The sequence below is a fragment of the Mycteria americana genome, chromosome 6 (genome assembly GCF_035582795.1).
Source record: "Mycteria americana isolate JAX WOST 10 ecotype Jacksonville Zoo and Gardens chromosome 6, USCA_MyAme_1.0, whole genome shotgun sequence".
Taxonomy (NCBI): domain Eukaryota; kingdom Metazoa; phylum Chordata; class Aves; order Ciconiiformes; family Ciconiidae; genus Mycteria; species Mycteria americana.
In genome coordinates, this window is record NC_134370.1 from 9682737 (window position 1) to 9708248 (window position 25512).

The 25512-nt window shown below is 35.3% G+C and overlaps 1 protein-coding gene across 1 annotated transcript in view; it reads right to left on the minus strand.

The window, feature by feature from the left end:
• Nucleotides 1-25512, minus strand: part of ATRNL1 (attractin like 1) — a 542236-nt gene that overhangs the window by 485250 nt on the left and 31474 nt on the right. The window contains exons 2-5 of the mRNA XM_075504052.1: nucleotides 14279-14362; nucleotides 12112-12225; nucleotides 9813-9941; nucleotides 6425-6633 (exon numbers count right to left, since the gene is read on the minus strand). Of these exons, the coding sequence (XP_075360167.1) occupies nucleotides 6425-6633; nucleotides 9813-9941; nucleotides 12112-12225; nucleotides 14279-14362 (536 nt within the window). The remainder of the gene's footprint in view (nucleotides 1-6424; nucleotides 6634-9812; nucleotides 9942-12111; nucleotides 12226-14278; nucleotides 14363-25512) is intronic.

Genomic DNA, 25512 nt, shown 5'->3' on the forward strand with positions numbered 1-25512 from the left:
TCATCCTGATGGTTCTCCCTCCGAGTCTGTTTCAATTTGTATTCATAAAAATGTAGTAACAAAAATGAAATATAGTACTAATTTTTTCATATATTTAACTGTAGTTTCTGTGACTGATCATCCTACTAGTGCACTTGACACTTTACAGCCTATAGTTCGTAGAGTATATAAAATTAAGAATATGAATCTGCTCATATTCTAATTGAGCTAGACAAGCAAGTTTTCTCCCATGTCACCTTCCACACTTCAATCCAAGATTATAAAACAAATTCTTAATACTCTTAATCCCTAAATGTATGAATTTACAATTTATACGGAAGTAATTACATCCCACACATTACTCTAACCCTTTTTTGCAGGATATTCTGGTCCTCCTTCACATTTAAAGTAACTCCCACCTTTGTATCACCAGATTTCATTAGCAGTCTTATGAGTAGATTATAAAATTTAGGTAACAAGATCAGTCTTTAAGTAATACTGATATCTTTCCATCCTAAGTTACTTGTTCAGCACACCCACTCACATTTCACAATTAACAAGCTGTGTTCCCCTTACTGTTCCCTTATGTATTCTCTGACTTCTTCAGTTTCAATGATTTTCTATCATCAAATGTTGAGGTTCAGCTAAAATATATTGCATTTTCTTGTCACTTTTCTTACAAATTATTTCAGTATGAACTACACCGATAAATCCACATTTCAACTGTTTCACTATTCCATCATACCATGTGTTTAATTATTTCTTTCCTCAAATTATGGAATTATGGTCTAGATCTTTACACACTGCTGAAATCAAGCTAACAAGTTTTGAGCTGCCTGAATCACTTTCTTCCTATTCTTAAACAAAGGTGCTACAGATAATGAGCTAAATTTAGTATCTACCCTTATCAGGGAGATCAGCACTATTTATCCCTTTCATGTGTTCAGGATATAGCATTGCGTTTGTTCATTAGTTTAATCAAGTGTTTGCATGTTCTAACTTGCTACATTTATGTGCATGCATTTTAAATAAACATTTAGAAGGTCATAGATTTATTTTAAGTGGATTACATTTTTCATTAAAACTCACAAATTGTAGGGGACTCCCTTCCTAAATCTCAGCCTAATTGCACATACAGAGCATTATCAACCATTTTAATGCAGCTGACCATTTATTGAAATGAATCCAATAAATTCTATGAAACCTGCTTTCACTAATCGTCAGATGACACCACAAAAGTATTTAAAACTGAAGTTGGCTCTTCATTTAACTGCGATGTTCTTTTTTTTGCGATAAGGATACTTAATTTTCTCACACAGAATTTTCAGACACTAAATTTCTAATTATGATAGCTATATTTTGTTTACAAATTGCACAAAGTCCTCCAAGGATGCTTGACAGATTATTAAATTCAATCTGAATATAAAACTGAAGAATGCATTTCCAGTATACATGAAATAACCATTCATGTGAAGTCAATTCCTTCCTGTGATTCTGTATATGCAAAATTTCCTTAGACAACTCTCTTTTCTATGACACACATAATGAAAGTTACAAATATGGAGGGCAGAAATTGGATTTTAACTTAAAATTGGGGAAGGAAAGCATTACTTGGGTTTGTGTTTTTATGTGCATATATAGTGTTAATGCACATATATTTAACAGGACATCTTCCAGACTGTAAAACTCTAGTTTCTTCTGACTGAGTTGATACTTGGCCAGGAGAAAACCTGAAAAGTAAAATCTACACAAAGAGGGGATTTATCACAGGGCAGAACAGTTATAAGACACCTGCTTCTATTTTTTTTTTCCTTCGAAAAACAGGTTTGTCTAAAGCAAGTGTTACATCATAGGTACTCCTCTCTGAAAATACTTACTCATGTGCTTTCTGTTCAAGAACATCCAGGCACAACAGGCCAAAATCTCAGATTTCAGACCTCTCAGCGTTTGGCACAAGCTCTTTCCAGCACTGCATTTCAACTGCCACTGCCAGAGCTCACATCTCAAACCTTCTCCATCAGTTTCAATAAACCACCACCACACAAGCGCAGCTTTGCTAAATCTCAGCATTGAGGAATAAGGCAGGCCAAACAAAGAAGTATGACCTCAAAGCCTTCCCCTGAAGCAGTGAGAATGAACTCAACTCTAGTTAGTCCTTTCAGGATAATCTAAGTCGAGTATAGACACACATTGACATAGTAGTTCTGGCCATACTCAAGATGCCGTTAGAATAAACGCCATAGTAATGAGCAAGGCAAAATACTGAATTTTACAGTGCAGTAGTCATAGCACTCCTTTTACACTTTCATTGTTTACTTTTCTCCTTACATAAAGGCTCATTTTTCCCTAGAGAGATGTTATAAAATTCAAGCTGCCTGAACTGGTAATAGACTTATTTCAAAGTTAATTAGTTTAATTTCAGAATCTGGTCTTCTGCTGCATCTCTATCTGCTAGGAGCAGATCTGTAGGAAGAAACAACTGACTATACACATTCCAGAATTTTTATTGGCGTTTTAACTTTGGACTAGATCTGATCCCTAGGACTGAGTGCCCATTTGTGGCTGGTGTGCATTATGTGCAACCCTGGAGCTCATCTTCTGGTGCAGTTTCATCTAAAAGGAATGCAGTTCCTGTGTCTTCAAACCACCTCACGATGCACGCCAAAACACAGTACATGTGGAGGATCAGATTTGCTTCGAAGGTACCCTACTGATCCTCTTAAAGACTAATGTAAACACATCCTGTAATTCCTCCCTATTCGATCTCCTTTTTGCTTGCAGTACTGATGTGCAATGATCAAAGTACCAATAAAGTTTCTCTTGAATTCAATAGTCTTCAACTCTTTTTCCCTTTCTGCACCCAGTGCAAAAGGTACTGGCACCAAGAGCATCTGCACATCACACTGGATCAGGGAGATATTGTGCCTGTGCAGGAGCTCTCAGCGAGGACTCCCACTAAGTGTTAGAGTCAACACTAACTCCTTGATCTTCCCATCACAGGATTGTTTCCTAGTAAGCATATGACTTCTGAGGCATGACTTGAGTTCTCGCTGGTATTTACACCCCTCCCTAAAGTGCCAGTCCCCAAACTGGGCACTATAATCCAATGTTACCTCCCAAATGCTTATCTCAGACAAAGGGTCACTTGCTCTCTACTCAAAATTCCTCATGTGAAAATTATTACCTTCAGTGATTTGCAAGTCTTTTAACAATATCTAAGACAGCCTTTCATTTGCCAATACAGTCTGCAGTCTTTGTGCCTAGATCATTTTAGAAAATTGTCTTAATACCACTTAATGTAAGTCATGACTTTGAACTGGATGATTTATAGCTCTTTAAAATGAAACTATCTTCCTTTATTTACCACACAGTGAATCTTATTAACTTACCTGAAAATTTTAATCAGGAAGAATTTTATGTAATGAACGAGATCTTTTGTAAAAATGTTGTTTAACATCAGGCAAAAACTGATCACTGGAAAATTCTCCAATTAATCACTCTGCTACTGCATATTTTACAGGTAGGTATATTTTGAATTCCTTCTGTAAAACAGTTTTTAACCCATTTAATATGTAGCAAACTAGTTATTTCCTTTACATGGTATTAAATCAAGTTCCTTGAAGAAAACAAAGAACATGTCTATCAAAAAGACCTGTAATATTACTTTTAAAAAGCATACAACACATTCATAGTAGTTAGCAATATTTTCAACACATCCAAAGATAGTCCATTTAACCCTTTTAAAAATGTGGAACTGTTTACAATCCTTCCTGTCATCCTGAATTTTTAATCCTGTTACAGGAGTTAACTGTTTTGAAATCTTCTCTGCTCACTTACAGCCTGAGACAGTCCAAGACACAGCGTTCCTCGTATCAAAGAGAATTTGCTGGCTGTAAACACTTATGCGGCAAAAGATAACATCTTTCTACAAACTATCTTTTCAACTTCTTGAACAGGTCAAATAGTGCAAAAGCCACCACTTTTGTCTCAGCCAAGTCCCCATTTCTTTTTTATCTGTGCCTAGCAAAGAAAAAGAGAGCAAGTCGGTAGTTTTAAGACATCTTTTTTTCCTCCCTGAGTTACATCCACAGCCTGTATCAGCAGGCATCGACACATTCTGCTTTAGAATATCAAGACCGATTAGCCAGTAATGGGACAGCATAATGTGATGCAGTATTCATAAAAGGAATCACTCTTCAGGAAAAACCTCAGCCTCCTGAATATTTTAAATTAACCAGATTTCATGTAAATACTGTATGTACTTCTGAGACCAACCATATCAGAAACATTTAACATAATTAAATATCATTAGTATTTTTGTTAAATTATTTGCTTTCCAAGCCTAAAAGTTTTTATTGTAATGGCTAACTGCAAACATCTACAACATCCTTCTTCCACAAAACGTACCTAATAACAAGAGCACCCTACTTTTACTCAAAACAATTATCCCAAAGAATACAGTGTTCTCTTTTCCCAGAATAAATTTTCTTCAGAGACGCTCCTTCCACAGCATCCACAAGATGTCACCATTGTAAAAGAAAGAAACCATGGATTTTATTGTACATCTCAATCAATGCAGTCCAATGAATTTTTTAATATAGCGACTGAACATACTCAAAAAAAAAGTGAAAAAATAAAACATAAAATTCTCTTCAGAGACATAGAAATCAAGACCCTACTTTAGCCAGTTGGTTTGAATTACCAAACACAAGAAAAACTGACAGACAGCAAGAGCAGTAAGATAAGTAGAAACATTTATGGTTCCAGCATTGCAAAGAAACCTGCACAGAAGACACTGTCAGTGTAGAAACTATAAAGAGAGTATATAGATCCAAATACATAAATAAATAAATAAATAGAACAGAGAAGCAAAAAGTCTCCCAGAGAGCTTAAGGAAAGTTTGGTATTGTTTTGTATTTAATAAGGAAAAACAATTATGTATGCAAGCCAGCTCACCTGGCACAGAATAAAAAAATAATTGAAAACTACATAGGTTTGGTGAAAACCCAAGGAACAACTAAGCAAATTATCTCTATGTAATCCTACTCACTGTACGAAAGAATAGGAAGCTACTAGGCACAGAAATGCTAGATAAAAAGAAGGTACTAACAGTGAAAGTTAGAATTTTAAATTTATTTCATGCTAAAAACTTCTAATGAAGATTACAGCACTGTTAAATGAAGGCATAGCCTAAAAAGGATTTTCAAAGATTTCTAATTTCTCCTCATTTCGTACACAGTGACCTGAAATTGCAAGGAATCAATGCACAAATAAAAGGGCGATATTCTTGCTGCAAGTTCTATTCACAACTTCCTTAGAGATTAAGCTTTCAGGATCTTTTTTTGTCCACTACGATCATGAAAGGTTCTGGAGGACTCAGTAACAAGTCTGCACTGTTTCCATTCAATGACCATATTGCTAACGCACTTCCTTTCTGTGGGTGCACTGACTGCCTTTTAATGAACAACTTCATTAATTATTAATAAGAGAAATGTATTAACATCTCATGGTCTCTTTGGTCTCATAGATGCGACAGCTAATAGGAGTAAAAAGGTCATTTCCTCTGACCTGCAAAAAGAAACAGCAATAAAACAAAAGTAGAGGCAGGCTGTAATGGGAAGAGGGCATATCACCTAAGTAATGTGGAGGTATTTTAATATTTCTTTTAAGAGAAGAATGGCAATTTCAGTGCATAGCAAGCTAATCTAATTGAGACTTTTAAAAGGAATGGTAAAGGATAAAAAGAAAAAAAAATTACAAACATCTAGCATAATTATAGTAAGTGAATTAAACATTTAGGATCTTAAATTAATGACCTTTAATAAGAAACAGTTATTGATGGTACTGAGAGTAAAACTACAGCACGTGCTTACAGTACATCCATTACTCCACAGTATGCGTCCACATACAAATTCTTGCACCATCGCAACAAAACTGCTCACCTTCCTTTTTCCATTGAGAGACTATACAAATAACATACAACTAAAAACCAGACAGTGAATAGTTACTTCATGAAGCACTAAAAATATGATGTGCGTGTGAAAGGGGGGAAGAAAGGGGGGACGAAAATCAAATCTCTCTAGACATTAAAAAAAATTAATAGAATAGGAAATTGGGCTATGGAGGAACTTAGTCTCCAGAATTGCTCACAACTCTTGAGTAATTACTGCTATTATTTTTTTCAAATTAATGATACAAAAAGAAGAATGTGCACCACAAGAAATTTTAGGTCAGGTATTTCCATAGTATCTTCACACAGAAAATATCAAAGCTGTGAGCCTTTTATGTCATTAAAGTGCACACATGTAGGTCCACATGAAAATTTACTCCAGAAATTATTTTTTCATTTATACTTATTCTTTAAAGATGCTAATTTGCATATTAGATAGGATGCATTAAAAGTAGTTCTTTAAGATCAATTTGATTCCAAATAACAAAACCTTACCTTGCCAGCTATCATTGCAAACACACAGCTTCTCGCCTGTCAAATCGCAGTACCCATGATCTGGACTGCCACAGTTGGCTTTACAATATGGAATATCACAGGCTTCTCCTTTCCAATACTTGTCACACTCACAGTACACCCGGCTTGGTACAGACACACTGGTTGTACACTTTCCATGTTCTGAGCAGTTATTAGGACAAGAATTAATTCTGAAAGAAATATGTAAAATAAGGGAAATGACAAGCCAAGAGTTGATGACAGTGGTTTTACCTGATAGTATTCCAACAGTATTTGTTAGACAAAGTACTTTTTTTCCTGAAAAATTTCTATGTACTGATAAAACACAAGTTTAACTATGATTTTACAGGCAAGTGAGCTGAAAAGGTGTTCATCCAGGCCTACACACAAAGTCTTTGATACAGTCAGGATCACAAACGTCTTGTACTTTACCAAGAAGTACTGACATTAAGCAGAAGGACAGGCCCTGCCTGGACAGATCACCATCTATTTTTTCCTGTGTTCCAAGTATAAGCACTCTAGTCAGTCCCTTCAAATGCTTATTATCTCTAGGAACATCCACACTGGAAGTGACTGTGAGAAGTAACCCTTAAACTCTCCACCATACAGTTAAAGGGTTTTCCTGAGTGGCCTTGGTCCATGCTATAAAATTGTATGACTAACACCCAAGGGGAATAACATTGGAAAGACCAAGAGAGAAAAAATACAAGATGGCCAATATCCTGAAATTACGTACAGGCAGCACTTCATGCTTTGACACCTTAAGAATAGAGCCACTTTAACCTTTGCCTCCTTTACTTTGCAGTCAGAGACGCAAAAAGAGGAAAGATTAGGCTGGAAGAAGTCTGTGACTCTTATGGGAGTTAGCATTTCTGTGATACACTCTACTAAACACTGAGATCACAGGCAACCGGACTGCAAAATTATGCAAACTGGTTCCAGAAATGCAGGCAATTCCTTGGAGATGAGGAGGGATGGAGGACATTGAAGTATGTGGGCCCAAGAATTTCCATGAACAGAATATGAATCTCAGGTAGTATGTGCCTGATGAAGTCCAAAAAGTATCTGAAACCTTTTTGATGACTCACAGCAAAGGACTGAGTTGAAACTCAGAGTAAACTGTTACTACTTGCTCTTACCAAAGGAAGAAAGAACTGAAAGAGTTAGGGCCTTTGGCCAAATGTAGCTGTGGTAGGACAGTCAGGAGGCGTGTTTTCATTTCCTAAAGACTCACACCTCAGAGGACTGATTCTGTTACACTACAGAACTAAAAAAAAAAAACACTTCTGAACTGCAAATGTCCTGGGGGTTTTGCCTAGTACCCACATGGCATTAAAACCATCGATAGCATTAACTGCTGTATACCACAGCTGTGAGGAACCTCTCCTCCTGACTTCACAAAGAAGAGTGTTCTGCAGGAAGGTGAACAGTAAAGTCTTTCCAGCACTAGAGATACCAGTTTAAAAGTAGACATATTCCCACTCCAATGGGTTTGTTAAGGATTCAAACAGAATGGAAAAACTAGATTGGCAGAGTTGAAAGCAGGTTGCCTGGCTCTAAAAGAACACAAAATTTACTCAGAGAGTTCTGGAGTAACTATTGCTGTTTGCAACTGGCATGGCATTTTAGTCACAGATGCAGTGCTTCTGCCTTCCCCAAAATAAAGGAAAATGAGTTGTCCGTCAAAGATGAAGCCAAAGATGAAGCCAAAGATGAAGCCAAAGATTGCTTTGGGTTACCAAATCAAGGAAAAAGAGGGTAAACAGAAGCAGAGTGCAACAGATCAGTGACAAAAAAGTTAATGCAGCCATAAAACGCAATTGTAGGTACTTCTAACATTAAAAGAGTTACTGTTGGCTCACTAAAAAAAAAAAAAAAAAAAGTATTTTAAAAGCATCCATTGCAATAGAAGAAACAGAAGAACAGAGTACATAAAATTTCATGAGTTATATATGTAATGGAATTAAAAACTGGCAGTTTTTTCAGTTATTTTAAATCTTCCAAAAAATTAGGTAATGATATGTAGCATGCACAACATTACCAAGTCATAAAAGAATGCAGAGCACATACACTCATTTCTTAAGAATGCCATCTCATATTGCCATTTGCTCCCAAGACAAACAAAAAAAGTGCAATAAAAGCTTCAGGGATAATGGAAAAATGTATCTAATTACAGTAGAGAAGTCTGCCAGGTGATTGCATTTTACTGATGTCAACTGACAAAAAGTAAAAATACCCAGTCTTCTAGACTGCCATTTCCAATACAACTTATTTAGTGAGGTTTCCCAAAATCTGAATTTATTATCTGGTAAAAGGTAGGCAAACTGCTGCAAATTACAGAAACAATCTTTCCATAGACAATTTAACAAAGACCTCTGCCAAGAGTAAAACTATGGTCAGAAGCACAAATAGGAATTTTAAATTAAGAAAGAATAGGACAAAAATATTACATGTACTTCCACATTTGATGTGCAGTGCTGGCCACCACATCCCAGAAATTTGTATTTCAGAATCTGAAGGAATTGAAAGAAAGGAACAGGAATATCTTCAATCATTGGAAAACTATCACATTCTTCACATGAAGAAACAGGTCCAACAGGACCAAGCACTCCCCTCTTGAACTAAAGCATCCACTATAAAGAGACACCGCATCACGTGTCACAAGCACATCCCAAATGAGACAAAAGCTGCAATCAACAGCTGGTGCATATTAGAAGGAAAAGGCTGTATCTTTAAAGCTGCTGATACAGAAGCAGACTGGAGCATAGTTATACCAGACTAGACTTTGCCATCAGAAAAGACAGACAGTTCAGATAAGAATTATGAAGGCAGAATGTAGACTGAGATGGAGAATAGGGAGGGGAAAGTACCTGAAAAGTAGAGAAGAAATGGAATAAAACCCTCGTGGCTGGCACAAAAATAAAAGTAGGACTTTGGTGAAGGTGTCAAAAGCCATAAAACTACATTCAGCAAGGAAAATCATGCAAGATCCAATCAGCAAGATGATCCTAGTTCAAGAGAAAGGAATTGACATGACAGCAGATATAATCTCCCTTCTATTCCAGTATAAATACTGGAAGGGATACATTCCAGTTGCATATGGCATAGGAAAAAACATACTCTGGAATGGCCATGTGGCTTCACTCAGAACAATATACTTTATCTCGTTTTCTTTTTCTTTTTTTTAAACTAGTACCTTAATGCCAACTTGCTACAACCCCAGCTCCCTGGTTCTAGAAACATAACACAAAGCATAACTCTTACGCTATTAATAAAATCAATAGATAAACACTTTCCCTGGGTTGCCCCATTCTCCCGAAAGAAATGATACACTAATTAAGAAAGTAATTACTTATTAAGAAATACTTACGAGTAAAAAATGTTAAATCCCGTTAGGTTATAAGCAGCATCACTAAAAAAGTGTAGCAATGCATAGCCAGATGTAGTAACTACTTCAGGAACAGTTTCATTTCCACGCACTTCAGGGACTATTAGACCACTGGAAAAGAAAATGAGAATAATGTTTTTAATCAGTCTTTGGTAGAGTAAAGGTGGAAAAAAAAAAAAGGCTATTCTGGTTGTTAATTATATAGACAAGATAACTCATAAATCTCATTTCAAAACTTCTTTTTAAAAAACAAATAATAAAATGCATATAAAACTTGTCCATACCTCTGCAAGGTAAGGTACGGTTTTCCAGCAAAACAAAACAAAAAAACTCCTCCCTCACACAGTAATGAAAAATTTCACATCAGATTATTCTGAAGGTGCATGCACTGTCAGTATAATTTCAAATATATATATATATATATCCTTCAGACAGGTGCTTAACACTCACTGCCTTTCAGCACAAATTCTATTTCCACATAACATTTGCACCTTTAGAAGTTTATCTTATTAAAGAATTTCAAACCTGGCAAGTATGATAATTAAGTAATTTCCATGAAAAGGCAATTTTCAAAGGAAAATAAAATACTCTAAAACGTCAGAAAGATGTTAAGATGTCAGTCTTAAATAAAGACTGAAGTAGCAAAAACAAGCAATATATTAAAATACTGAGAAACAGTGCCACATTGCAAATATAAATTAAAAGTTATAGGCATCCTAAGGAAAACACTAACAATCAATAAACTGAAAGACATTTGAATTAAAGAACACAGAAAAAGGAACCTCCTTTTTCCACCTCCTCTATTCATGCTACAAGTCAGACTCCTGAATAATAGCTAGACACATGTAACAAATACAACTTCGGGGAGGGAAAAAAAAAACCCAACCCAAGCAATTATGTAACAACTCAGGAGAATTAGGAGAGAAGGTGGTGTGATTGCTGTAGCTGGGCGGGAAAGAGAGATGACCTGAGCTTTGTTCCCTTAGGAGAAAGCACTATCATTTATGCAATTACTATTTATTGAACTTCAGCAGCATAATCAGTATTTCATAACAGAAAATGAAGTACAATTTCTGCCCCACTGAGCATGTGTGTATATATGCACAAACAGTTTCTGTTTTGTTGGGGGTTTTTTGTTTGGTTGGTTTTTTCATATAGCTTTGCACTCCATGGATATCCCAAGATAAAACTTTTACTGACTTCAAAGGATTAGGATCCTGTGCCTTCTCTCTAGGAAACTATAGCCCACTTGCATAGAATATTCTTTCTGGAATGTTTCCAAAAATTTTAATGGAAGGGTAGGAATAAACCAACTGAAACATTTTGGTAAAGTCCAGGAATAGAGAAAACAAGCGTTAAAATTCATATGCCCTGCTTTTTCTCTCTTGGACACATAGGAAATGCAGTGCATGGACCTAATTCTTTACCTCAATGGTTTATTGTCATTTGAAAGGCAAATAATTAGTCTTTATTCAATATTAGTTGTTATGCTTGTTGTTTGTTGTTGTTGGGTTTATGTTTATTTCTAAACCTTGCTACAAAAAGTAATACTATGATTCTAGACAACAAATATTAACCTGAAAAAAGATTTAGCTGTGTAACAATTCTCATAAGCTAATGATAACATAACAAAAAGGAAAGAAATTCCATCACTTCAGTTGATAGCAAATTTGAGCTCTCCTCCAAGACTTTGAAGAATTTGATAATTTTGCCCACTATGACTTAGTCACAATGATGCCCAGTTTAGCAATCTAAGGAAACATGTTACAAAATTAGTGCTTAAGATAGCTTTTGTATCAAATGCCCTGAACAAGTCTCTTCATTCTTCCTACAGAAATGTAGGAGCCATTCAGTAGCCATTCTTCATAACTTACACATAGTGCAACTTAGCCTGCGTCACAGATTGCAATTCTCCCTGAAGCAGGATCAGATACTGACACTATTGGCCAGTGCCACATTTAATGCACATTAAAACTCAGGAGTCACTATTGGAAGCCTACTGGAAAATACATTTCTGATTGCCTGTCTATGAGCATTAACACTCCATGCAATGTCAGCATTAAGTACGAGCCACATAAATGGATTTATGCTATGATCACCTAACCAAAAAAGTAGTGTTTTGCAATTTATTCTAATATAACTTTACATACATGCTCCCGTGATATTAACAAAAGAAAGCAAGCTATTTAAGAAATTAAAGCCTCTAATGTTATTTTTTCCCCACAAACTAAAAAAGTCCACACTTGACTACTTGGACTAAAAGGCTAATAAATACACTCACCTAAATACAGCTATTAAAGGTGCATATATTGAATCTCCATCATATACATACATATGGTCCCAACTACATTCTGTGGCAAAGTGATTAAATCTTAATCTTAGTATTGCATTTGGGCTGAAAAAAAAAAAAGATAACATGGATGTAAAACATTATTTACAGAAGTACTGAGCTCATAACATAAAAAACTTACAACAAAATTGATCATGCCAGCATAAGTCTATTAAAACATTTTGAGTACTAACTAAATATTTCAGAGTTAAATAACAAAATTCAGGGCAAGCAAACATTTCACTTTATATTAGAAAAAATTAAAAATAACATCTTCAGTCCAAGTCTAATAATCCCTAAAGTTAACAAGAGACTTAGGTTTACCAGGTTTTATCAGTATTCAGAACCACGAGTTTAGAGCAATTGAAATAACCCATTTTAATTTACTAGCTTTACCTTACAGTGTCAGGACTATGGGGTTTAAAGAGTCTTTCAAGAAAAATCACCTACACATCCTCATTCCAGTATTACACTGGTTATCAAAAATTAATATCTTAAAACACAAATTTAAAATAGCAAGCAATATTAGTGCAAGATTTTTTTCTTTCTTCCTCCTCCCCCACCTGACACCTGGGAGGCAGATTTCACCAGTTTTTGGTAGAGATCCAGATGGGGACTGTAAGATTTCTGAAAGGGGAATTTTCTCATGCAACAAAATTAGTAGACTCCTAAATATATTCCATGCAACATACTGATGATTTTCTTTTATTTCTTTTCCCTGCCCCGCCCCCCCCGCACTTGAGGCACAGGCTCAAGTGCAGTTTGTCAGTTTGGAAAACATATGCGGGTTGGTTTTTTTTTTTTTCATGAGAGATCATTTGGAGAGAGTTCTTTGTTCATTTTTTAAGAGAGAGTATTTTATACATATGTGACTTCCTTGCGTGTTGACATTTTGCACTATGTTACTGGGTTGCATTACTCTTCCCCATACTGTGCAGCATATTGTTTCCTCCAGCTACCCACTCTACCATCTCCTGCAAAGAGGAGGAACAGAGTGAAGACCAACTTCAAAGCAGAGTTTGCATACAGTCCTGAGGCATGTTTCCACTTTAGCATAGTGTAGCGCAGTGCAAATATTCCTGAGCTAGCTTGGGTAAAAAGAGAGGTCTAGCTATGGCAGAAAGATATTCAGCTATAGCCTAGCCACCTACATATTGAAGCTTCCACTTAAACAACTTTGCAAACTACCCATAACTTCATTGCTGTTGTGTTTAAATTACTATCTGCATATAAGCAGACCAAAATTAGATCAGATAGATCATTACTGAACTGCAGTGACAGAGCAGACATCGATTCTGTGATTCTGTGATCTAAGGTAATTGAGATTATGACAATATGGAAATACAGAAGGGGTAATTTCCTTCTAGAACATTTGTACTCGGACCTAGCTAAATTCTTCAGCAAAATCCTGACCCATAGCCTGGGGGAAAAAAGTCCCACTGAAATTTAACAAATTTGTGCCTTTAACAGTCAGCCATACTAGTGTATGTGTCTCATTATTTCATTGTGCATGTCTGTGTTTCTGTGCTGCATAAACTGAAAAATTAGCAACAGACATGAGCCATCTAAACTGTATAAACTGTGGGACAATATGATTTTAAAATTAAGTACATGAGGAAAACTAGAATGCAAAAGAAAATACTTTATAAAAGCACTAACTTTTGAGCAACATGTAACTGAATAATTATCATTAGACTGGAAGCATTCTGTACTTGAAGCCATTCCTGATTTATCACTGATATGAGTTAAATAAGATAAATAAGATAATGAGTTAAATAATAGGATTCTGTAACCACATTTGGAAGTTATGTAAAGGTACTCAAATGGGCAATAAATTTATCACAGGGTTTTAAGAGCTTGCAGCACTGGCCAAATTCCAATGTCAGCCTAACTTTCGCCAGCAATTTGAATGGGAATGGAATTTGGCCAGCTCTGAGCAATCCTGAAAATCCTACTTCAACTTTTTTTTTTTAACTTTATAACATTTAAACAAAAACAAAAAACCCAAAACTGTTTATATTGTATTCAGATGCAGTTTCTACTTGAGGAGTTCTTTAGATCTCTAGAATACACAGTACCAAACTGTCAGAAAATTTAAGCTATGAAAATAAATACTTACTATCCTTCAATTAACCATGTACATTTAGTTTTATATTTATAATTTATTGGTCCATCTGTTAAATATCCAGAAGGTTCTGTTAACCTACAAGAGAAAAAACAGTGCTGTAATAAACCAGAGACAACACAACAGAACACATATCATCAACATTCCAATAGATTCTTTCTGGATGGAAAGAAAATTAGGGGTGAGGGAACGAGTCAATCCTCTTTTCATATTTCTTGTCACACTATTTTGCTCATAAAAACTAGAATTCTGATTATTCTGTATCATTGATTTGCTTTCTTCCCCTAGGCAATCACAAGACTTCTAATTTTTCTAGTTTAGTAGCAAGCAAACACTACATATAATTTAAGTTATCCTTCAGACAAAATGGATCCAAGCCAATGTAAAGGGGTTTTTGTTTAAGTGTATTTTCATTTGGTTCACTTGTTTCTTTTGCCATTACCTTACATCTTACTTCTGATATTAGACCACAGCAGCAGTGGGAAAACTGTTCTAGATCAAGAGAAATTAAGGCCTAAATTATAAGTTTAAACAAGCATATGTGCCAGCCTGTCCCTCTCTTATTCCTGGTCAGTGATGAGACATGGGAAAGTAGAACAACACTGGACTACGCAGAAACTAAATAAAATGCATACGAACAGCTATAAAAGGTCAGACCAAAATGCCAACGTAGCCCAGTACCTTGCCTGACAGTGGCCTCCAGTGGATACCCAGGAAAGAATTTAAATCCCTACAGATACTCCCCACAGTGTTACACCACCTTCAACAACTTGCAGCTCAGGGACATTCTCAGCCAGAAGTTGTGCCTTTGTATAGGTTTTGGGTTAATGTTTCTCCTAGGAGTTTGCCCATGTAAACTCATGTAAACTTGCAGCATCTAGAACGTCCTGCAGTTGATTTCCAGTATGATTTCCTGCAGTATGATTTCCACACATATATGAAGAGTCATCTCAGCTGTTTTTGTCCTGAGCCTACCTCTTGGCACTTTCATGCGACACCCTTAGGTCTGGTATTGGATGAGATGATGAACAACAGTACCCTGTTCACATGCTTTATCCCACTCAAAATGCAATGATCTGTGTTGTTTCCCTCCCTTCTCTCCACTGTCCCTTTTCCAACATGAGAAATCCTTGCTTACTGCCTTTAATATATCTTTTCTGTTCTCCTATACCCTGAGATGCAACACAGACATCAGCATATCGTATTCAAGATGCAAGTGAACCATGAATCAGTACAGTAGCAAAATAATGATTTCCACTTTCTTCTCTATTCTCATCTTAATATTTTATTTGCTCTTTCAACAACTACTATGCTGACATTTTAAACACAACTAGCTGCTATAACTTTTTTCTGAGTGATAATAGATAGTTCAAGATTCATTACAGATAGAAATTCATTTAATGTAGAAATGGAACCTTTTTCCTCCGTTCATATACATTACTTCACATATAATCTATACAGAGTGATAAAATAGCAGATGAAATTCAATAATCTATTAACATAAGAGCTTTCTGAAAGAGCTTAGTATCTTCAGCACACTGTAACTTCACTAATTTACCCCATTTTGTGCATCCTTTATGATTATGTTCTATAGATCAGGCCTTAACACACATCTTTGGTGGCCTTACTCCACTGGGAGAACAGACCATCCTACTCTTTAAAATGTTACAACAATAATAACGAATATAAATACATACTCAGAAACAGTTATTTCTTTCACTATAGTGTGGAAAGATAATCATTAAGAATAAGTATCATTGAATAAGAAAAAAGAAGCAGTTGGGGTTTTCCGTTTTGTTTCAGTTGTTTTAATAAATCAATAGACTAGATCTAAGTCCAGAGGCAATGCTGAACAAGCTGACCAAGTCACAGCTAAATTTTCTCACCAGGAGTCTAGCTGAACAGGAATTCAGTATCTGGTATCCTACTATCTTTGAAGCTGTATACACTAATTTTAAAAATATTCACTACCACATTTACTGCAAATTATTTATATCTGAACTCATATCAAACACTTATTGCATACTTATTAACAGAAGTCTGTGATTCCAAACATAAAACTATAAACATGTGGAAAGGAAATAAAAACAAGGGAGCAAGAAAGAATTTATGAGACAAGGTCTGTGCAAGCTTTTAGATTTTTAAACAAGTTCCTTCACCTGTCCTGTAAGAACTAGAGTCAGTTTGTCAGGCACTTTGTAAGCCACCCTGTTCCAATTGCTGGTGGTTTGAATGAAGACCTTTACCCGCACTTTCCTTTTGATGAAATAGGACAAAGCTCTCTAATATGGGGAGCTGTCCAAATAATTGTACTTCAAAACATTTTCAAGGCATAATAGCAGTATCATAACGTATTTTATGTTTCTGAATAAAAAGAAGAAAAACAGGTATAGAGCTGGTAACATGAGCAACAGACTGGGAGGGAAAGAAAAGTAATAAAAACAAACAACCACCATATGTTTCAGTCAGCTGACAGCTGAGAGAAAATTTCCTTAATAAAACCCAATGTATTGAGCTGGTCTGAATGCTGCAGTACACCACTCCCCAAAAGCAATGGTTCCTGGTAAGTGCTATACAAATGCTGGTGTAGCTCATAAGCAATGAATGATGAGAGGCACGGCGGGTAACTCCCACTCCTTTGCTGCACGCTGGAGAAGCCGCAGCGATGGCCACGGGGAAAGGCTAGCCATGCTCCTGCCAGGTGCTCTCGTGTGAATCAGTGCCTGGCCACAAAAAACTTTTGCTTGAAGAAAGCAAAAGACACATGCAGTTTAAGTTTACAATATTTCTTTTTGTTGAGAAATATCAACTTTACCTAAAGGTATACTTTCATGTTTATATACACAATGGGTTTTTCAGGGTTATTTCTGGCTTATTTACATATTAATTACATTGTTTGGACAATGCTGAACATATCAACTTATAACTTAGCTGTCTAAGTCACACATCACTGATTTCAAAATCAAGCTAATATTGATGCTTGGCCCCTAGCAGAACCTTAGTAAAGCTGACTACAGGAGCAGATCCCATGTTTCAGTGTGTGCTAGATTTAAGGCATTATTTTTTTTTAAAAAAAGGCAGTGATGTATAAAATTCCAATCAAAATTATTTTAGTGCTGTCATATGGTTTATATACAGATGTAAAGTCTTATATAGCAAGCCACAGAATATTTATTTTGCTGCAGGAAGTGTGAAATATCCTAAGTATTCATTTGCAGTCATGACCATTACCGCCTTAGTAGCTGTATAATGCAATGGAGGTGACTTACAAGAGGTTTTTTTATTAGATCAGCCCTTTGGCACTAGTAAAGTGCAAACAATTTCCCTTTTCACCTAGGCTGATAATTTTTTGATAAATGGTTTCTTTCGGAAGAGTAGATAGCCTTTGAAGCAGCTATTGCACTTTGCTGAAAAAAGTAAAGAATAAATAAGAGTATGACATTGCTTTGGTTAATAATGGTTGTGGAAAATGGTAAGATAAAGGGGCTGTTCTATTTAAAATAAATACATAGCCAGACAGAGGGGTATTACTTTAAGTTTCTTGAGTCACACCAAGAACTTTGCTGTATCATTTTTCTTTCCAAACATTATCAAATCCCAAATCCCATAAATAACACATAGATAAGCAGTACTACTTTCACATAACCTCTTGCCAAATCAAGGGCAATATTCTCTATCATATAACGCCAGGTATTCATGGACATAGTTTTGCTCTGTGACTAACAGCGTTCCTGACAAATAACCAAAATGCAGACGAACCAACACAACTACACACTCTTCAGTCACAGAAGTGGAATAGTCAGGACAATGCCTCCATGCTGCACCCCACTCCCTGCTCATTGCTGAGAAAGCTTCAGGGATGATGGGACTGCCAGAACAATTTGTGTGGCCTGCTTAAGCACCACAGGTTTATCACACCTAGACTCCAGCTTTCTAAGCAGAATGCACAGGGGAGCAGCTGATGTTGTATATTGTCATTTTAAATTGCACGACAGCTTTCATAAACACAACAATATTTTTTTAGTTGGCAGGGTTATAATCAAAACCTATGAAGAGTTAGAGGTGCTTGCCAAGAAAGCATTTCCCTTTTCTGTATACTGTAAAACAGATCTACCAAATTATAGAAAGCAATCGGGATGCTGCACAGCAGAGTTAAAGATATTCAGAAGCATCAGTGACAGATTAGTCACTCACCAAGCTAATAAGTCACTAATAGCTTACATGAAAGATACGTGGCACTACTGGTTGTTTCATCTAGCAGACAGACATATAACAGAAATGCAAGGGCTAAAGGCTGAAGTCAACACAGGGCAACCAAAACAGGAAACAAAGGGAAATCTATATTCCCCTGGAATATTACCACTGTTATAAAATAATGGCGAATATAATTAAGTTAGAATTCACAGTGGTAACATTTATATTTACCACTGCAGAGACTTTAAATCAAAACTGACACATTTCAAGAAAAGAGAAAAGTATGTTCTAGTTCAGTCAGAAATTATTGGTCTAAAATGAAAGAGTAGTCAGATGAAATCTATGGCCTGCAATACATAAGACGTCAGAGCAGGTTATTAAAATGGCCCTTCCTGCTGTAATATTTATAGATCTGTGAAAAATGCAGTCCTGTCACCTCCTGTATCTTCCTGTAAAAGAAAAGTATCATCAAATCTTTCAGAAAGGGGCACTAATTTAAACCAGAAGTCATTGGGTATTTTCTGTCACCAGCAGAACATGAAGACCCACAAAACTGTTGTTAGATGGACAGACAGAGGTCTGATTTATAATAGAGGTAATATTAGGAGAAACAAAGCATAAGGCACATTCATAATATTACAAATATTCACTGTTAAATAAAATAAGGTGTTATGGAGAGGTCCATTTATCTCTATATTACTTAGTGTCACATTTCTATTCAGAATTTTATGAAAAGCTGGATTACTTTGCAATTCCTACTTCAGATACATCTGAATATAAGATACAGAGCGTATTTTGCTATATGGATTCATCTCAATATCAGTATTTGTGTGTCAGTCAAGGACTATTCTCTCCATTGTTGCAAAATTTCACTCCACCTCCTTTTCATCTTTTATGAAAATTTGTTTTTTTTAATAAAATAAAAATCAATAACTGTGCTTCAAAGTTACAAGATCAAATCCTTCACAAATACAAGTAGGAGCAGTCTTTCTACCCTGAGATCTCATGCCTAACCTTCACAGCAGGGAAAGAGGCTCTTCACATATCCCAGATGAGATCAGCTGAATACGTTAAGAAGGAAAAAAAATTTGGGCCATCTTAGAGGACAAACCAGAATCAGTGAGCACTATGATATCAGAAAGAAATACAGAAGAGATCAAGAGGCCCTTTCTCATACCAAAATTTTAAGTGATAGACTAAGGTTTTTTTAACATTTTTTCCAAGGAAGAGCTGAAAAACATCATGTTCTGAAAAACCCACAAAGCCAGACTTTTATTTTCCAAGCATAAAGCATTGATCAGCACCTGACAAAAATCCTAAGAATCCGCATTTGATTTTCCTGCATTTTTACATTTATTGTAGACCCTTGCTGTTGGTTAATTTTTTTTCATGACATATATTAAAATAGAATATACTGAACATGCTGTAGTTCTAATTTTTCCTCAATGGCTAATCAAGAGGAATAAATATTTCATACATTAAGAAAATATTTGCATATGCCAATCACACTCCTATACTTGTTACATACTGCTTTGCATTAATAGAAGATTGTATATTTAGAAACAGTAAGGACATTCACAACAATTTTTCACATGGCAACTAATCAAAGGCATGCTTTTAAATAGGCCCCACTTTATCCATTGACAAAGTAACTGTTTCTTTTGTAAAAAGTCCCTACCGCTTAATTCAAGTATTCAGTTCTTCTCTCTAACTTATTTTAAACAAAACCAGGCTCCTAAACAACCAAAAAATCCCAGGAAAGTAAAGCAAAGACTACAATACAACAACATTTTTCCCCCATAATAATATATTCTGTATTTCAAGAAGCTTAACGCATATGTGGCACAAATCTATTTTTTCTTGAGTGTTTGGGGGATATTTTTTGTTTTGGGTTTTTTTTTTTAATAAGTTAGTAGGGATATAATCTTTCATTGGTGCAAAACATTAATTTAAGGTTTAACTTCAAGAGGTATTTTGTTTCCTCATTTACTGTTTCTGAAAAAGGCTGTTATTCTATAGTACGTTTTTGTAACCATTCCAAAAACTACTGAAAGAATACTTCATAGAAGTAGATGTTCCTTTCAAAGTACAAACTTACATGGGATCTTACTTAAGCAATGTATTCTCACTTACATAAAAGCTTCAAAAAAATCTATTCCCTTCTTTAGGCTGCATAATATTATATAAATTCACAGAATATACACCATGACAGGTCATTTAGAACAGGATATCTGAATGTGTGACTGAGAGACTTAAAAGGTAATCTATAAAGTGACTAGAAATAAGCAAATGCAGGCACAGTCTTATGAGGACTTGGTAGACAAACCAGATGCAGAAAATAAAAGTAATATAGCAACATTAAAGGTAATCCCAATATTTATTCCATGGTAATTTTAATTTGCAATAGAAATACTGTATGAGACTACCTAAGGATTTTCTTCTACCTCCTCATAGTGTTAGGTAGTATTTGACTTTTTAAAAAAAAAAAAAAAAAATTAAATTGCCATTCAGTTACAACATGCCCCAATGCCTACCCCAAGGCAGGATCAACCATACTGAAATCTTTCTTCACAGTTATTTGTCTAATCTGTTCTTAATAATACCAATGACAGAAGTCTACAATCTTCTTAGGCAATCTATTTTAGTACCAAGTTGTCCTTATTGTTAGAAAGTTTTACTAAATCTCTTGATTTTTTTCTTACTTCAACTTAAATGTATTACTTCCTGTCCTACTCAGAGCAGACCTGGAGAACAGGCAATTCCCTTCCTCTTCCTGCTTACCTTTTACAAACATCTACCTTCACGCTTTTCTTCTCTGAATTAAGAAATTTAATCCGGCATTCCTCATGCATCATTTTCTAGTCTTCCTTCCTCTAGAACTTCTCCAATTCATCTCCACCTCAAAATGGTACCTACAACTCCAGCTGTAGTCTGACCAGCATAGCAACCAGAGAAGAAGAATTATTTAATGTCCTTAATGCAGCCAGTTATCCTGAATGTAAATAGCAGAATAACTGCCTTTATGCATGCTGATTTGTATACAACCTGTAATTCCCTGTTACTGCTAACTTCCTCCACAGGAGGAACTAAACAGTATTACTAGTTCATCTTACTGGGGTTAATTATGCCTACTGAAGTGTAGAAATTTGAATCCAATTCCATCAGTATGACTTTTTTCAGGCAGTATTATATGGGACCAATGCAGCTTGCATGATCTGGAACTTGCTGCATGGAAATTTTCATTTATAATGACTTTCTCAGTAGGAAAATCTATTTTTGTTTCTGTGATATAAGCATTCACTTAAAAGATAGTAACTGCTGGCCACACTGCATAGTGAGAAATCCTACTTAAAAATTAATGGACTCCACAAGAAAAGATGAAATTCCATTTGTGTATATTTATAATAAAGTTCTTTAAAAAAACAAACTCTTACATTTGCCATAACAGCCATTTTTCTATCACTCATGTCAACAGTTTTTTAATTATTATTCATATTCATAATTCATTCACCTTACAAAGCACTAACATAAAATCAGTACTAACCAAAATTAAAACTCAAGTGCACATATGTAGGTCCCCATCATGACAGTTGTATTAATTTTGTATACTATAACGCAAGTCATTCAACCAATTACAACATGGTGCCATTTTTTGCGTTGGCTTAAACTAGGCAGTTGCCAGGCATCAGCATTGCTAATTAGAGGTGCAAACACACAAGGTTTTCCTCCTCTTCACGGTTCTAATATTAAGTCCAAGGAAAAATATTGACATGCATATAGAAAAAAGCTTTCTACTTTTTCAGCATGAAGAGAAATTTTCCCATTAGTTTCCAGCAACAGCATGTGTCAAAATGCTCTATTTCAAGTTTCTTTGACAAAACAAGTAACAGAATTTTGGATGAACAGAGGCCAAGAGACAAGGTGAAAAACAGGCACAGTAATCTCTCTTACTGCACAAATGATTGGACTATTTTCATTTAACAGCTTGATACATAAATGGAGTAAATAACACTACTGAAAGAGTAGCTTCACAGCATGGGTCTTGAAAAAGTCAAGATGTCTTCTATCCTCAGACTGTTCTTCAGAGTACCTACATATATATACTCACATATTTTAGAGAATAAGCCATAACTATCTAAAAAAAACAATCAAAATGCTGATTACTTTGAATCTAAGCAATGAAACACACCATTTTCTCTACTGATATCAAGTATTTGTTTATTTTTATAACTACATAAATGAACCCAGATTTGGAATAACAGAACTTCTCCAAAAAGAGAAGCAATTTTTTGAGAGGGCTCAAATCTTTTTTAAAAAGAAAAAAATTAAGAAAGACAGCAAAGCCTAACAAAATCTGGTTTGCCAAGACACTAATGCAATATGAGGGAGAATAGCAGAGTGCAGTCAGCATGAGAAACACTTTACAAAACTGACTGAAGAGAGAGGCAGCAAGGAAAAATAGATCAGCGCTCAGAAATCTGTCATTAAATGCATTATTACTCTTCAGTGGATTCTTAGCCTTTTTGAATAATGATATTCACATAATGTAACAAGAACAAAACCACACACAAAGATTTTTAACAAGTTACTTGGATTATCTTCAGAAAAACTGTTCCTTACCTATAGCTCTCATTGTGTCACTATTCCTCATCTAATAAATATAGTAGATATCCACCAGAAAACAATTTTTTATTTCCTATGACCTCAAAAGCATCTGATTCTGTATCCATGAGATGGACAAAACCAGATTCTTAGAGATTACAGCTTAATTGTTTAACACAGGTGCCCAAGTACACATATTTTACTGAAAAACGGTTGACCTGTTTTCCCAAGGTTTAACCTGAAGTCATAAAATACTTTCTAAATGCAAACCCTTCTATTTGGGGGAGAGGGAGGAGGGCTGTTTTGCTACATTTTAAGAAACACAGACTACTAAATACAGTATCATCCCCAATCATTTAGAAGTTATCAACAACTAAAACAGTTTTTATGCTATCTAGTTTTACACAGATGGATTAACATGTAATATTTATGGAAAGTTTCCATAAAATTGAGTGGAGTTGAGTCAATCTACGGAGTTCAACAGTGAACTGCATACTTTCCACAGAATTGCTACGCCAATTAACAGTTCAAATCTTGCCAATATTTTCCAGGTGGCAGTGCTCCTCTTTGTCTCAACTTGGAAATCGATACCTTTTAAAGATACTCCAAATAGCACAATATCCTCCACTGACCTGGAAAAAACTTCAAGACATGTAGCTTCATCTCTCTTATCTGGCATAATACATACATTTGGTATTTCCTATTTTAATATCATGGTTGGACAAAATCATATGAGACAGACATCTACTCTATCAGAAATGCCCAGGCTAGTTCATAGATGTCATCCAAAATTCTGCCTATAAGTAGGCCTGCCACTATGCTTAAAATTACAAATTGATAGAAAATCAAGTTGGCATTTGATACAAACACAAGACAACATATATTTCCCTGTATCACTATCTCATTTAATTATGGCTGCAATGCTACTTTAGATATAAAATCCAAAAGGTTAAAAAGCTGTATAAAAATAATTCCTGTTTTGAGTAAGAGGCAGACTATCTACCCAATTCATTGACTGAACTTCTTGCACTCACAGTTTCATGTCACGGTTACTCATTTTCTCAGAAAAACACTTGAGTAAAGTTTGAAATATTCAAAATTCTGACTACTGAGTCTTGATTCAGAGAATATTAACAGCAGTCGCAAAGTTTTCTCATGCATCCATCCAGATAGCTACTATTAGAAGCAAATAGGAATTACAAAAGAATAAGCCAGGAAGCAAGGAGACACCTCATTGCTCTAACATTTTACAATGTTCATTTCAGCCAAGAGTTATTTTTATGGCCAAATGTTGCCAAGATAATGAAGAAATAAATAACAGAAGAAAAAAAAACACCAAACCACAACACACTCCGCCAGGCTGAAGTGGTCCTATTACTTACTTTTTTCCTACCACATTAATATTATTATTATTCCATTTAGAAAAGTTCTGTACCTGAATAGATTATGTTACCTTAAGATTACCCAGAAGTAACACATTATTCTTATGCTGTCCCTAGTGTTTAAAAAAAAAAAGTTATAGTTTGGGTTTCTTTAATTGCTAGAGCTCTTTTCTCTAGGCTTTATTTTCTACAAGGCAGCCCTCCATTTCCAAAAGTAGCATGGTTAAGTGTATTTTCTAACATGTTATATACATTATTTTGTTAATATCTTTCACTTCATCTCTGCTGCGTAAAATAGATTTCAATCCAAGTAGGTTCTACGGTAAAGTAAGATTGTCTACAGGTTTTGGTTTAATCACAGGATTAACATGACTGAAGGATAGTTACTTATTTTTTTTTTTAATGTATTTGTATATACTTTAAACATATGGATGTATATGTTTATATACTGAGCCATATATATGTATTTTATAACATTTATATAAGTAATCAAACATGCTACAGTATCTTAAAATATGGGGCACAAAGCATATAGACAATGCAGACTGAGGTACTTGGCAAAAAGGTAATGCGCTGTGCCAGTTTTTCACTGTACATCACTATAAATCTCATTTTCATTTGTGACCTAGTTCAGGGTTTTAACTTAAGCTTCCTGAGGCAACAGCCAAATGCTCTAAATCCAGTGTGTCACCTACTCCTAAATTTCTCGTTGTCTATTTAAGACAAGTTTCTAATAAACACCTGTGCTCAACAAGAAGCAGCTATTTCTACCTTTCAGTCACTTAGATTGATTAATACCCAACCATCAAATTGTATGTTTGTTAAGGACAGAGTTCTCCTCGCAGGAAACTACCTCCTACCATAAGGCTGCAAGCACCAGCTCCCACTAGCTATATTAATTCTGAAATTATCCAAAAGCAGTAAACTTTGACAGACACACACACACTCCAAAGAAAAACAAAAACAAAGACATCAAGTATCTTAGCATCCCTAAGACTACACTAACAGAAGTTTGTTTCATTTTATTTTATGATTTGTTTTGTTTTCAAC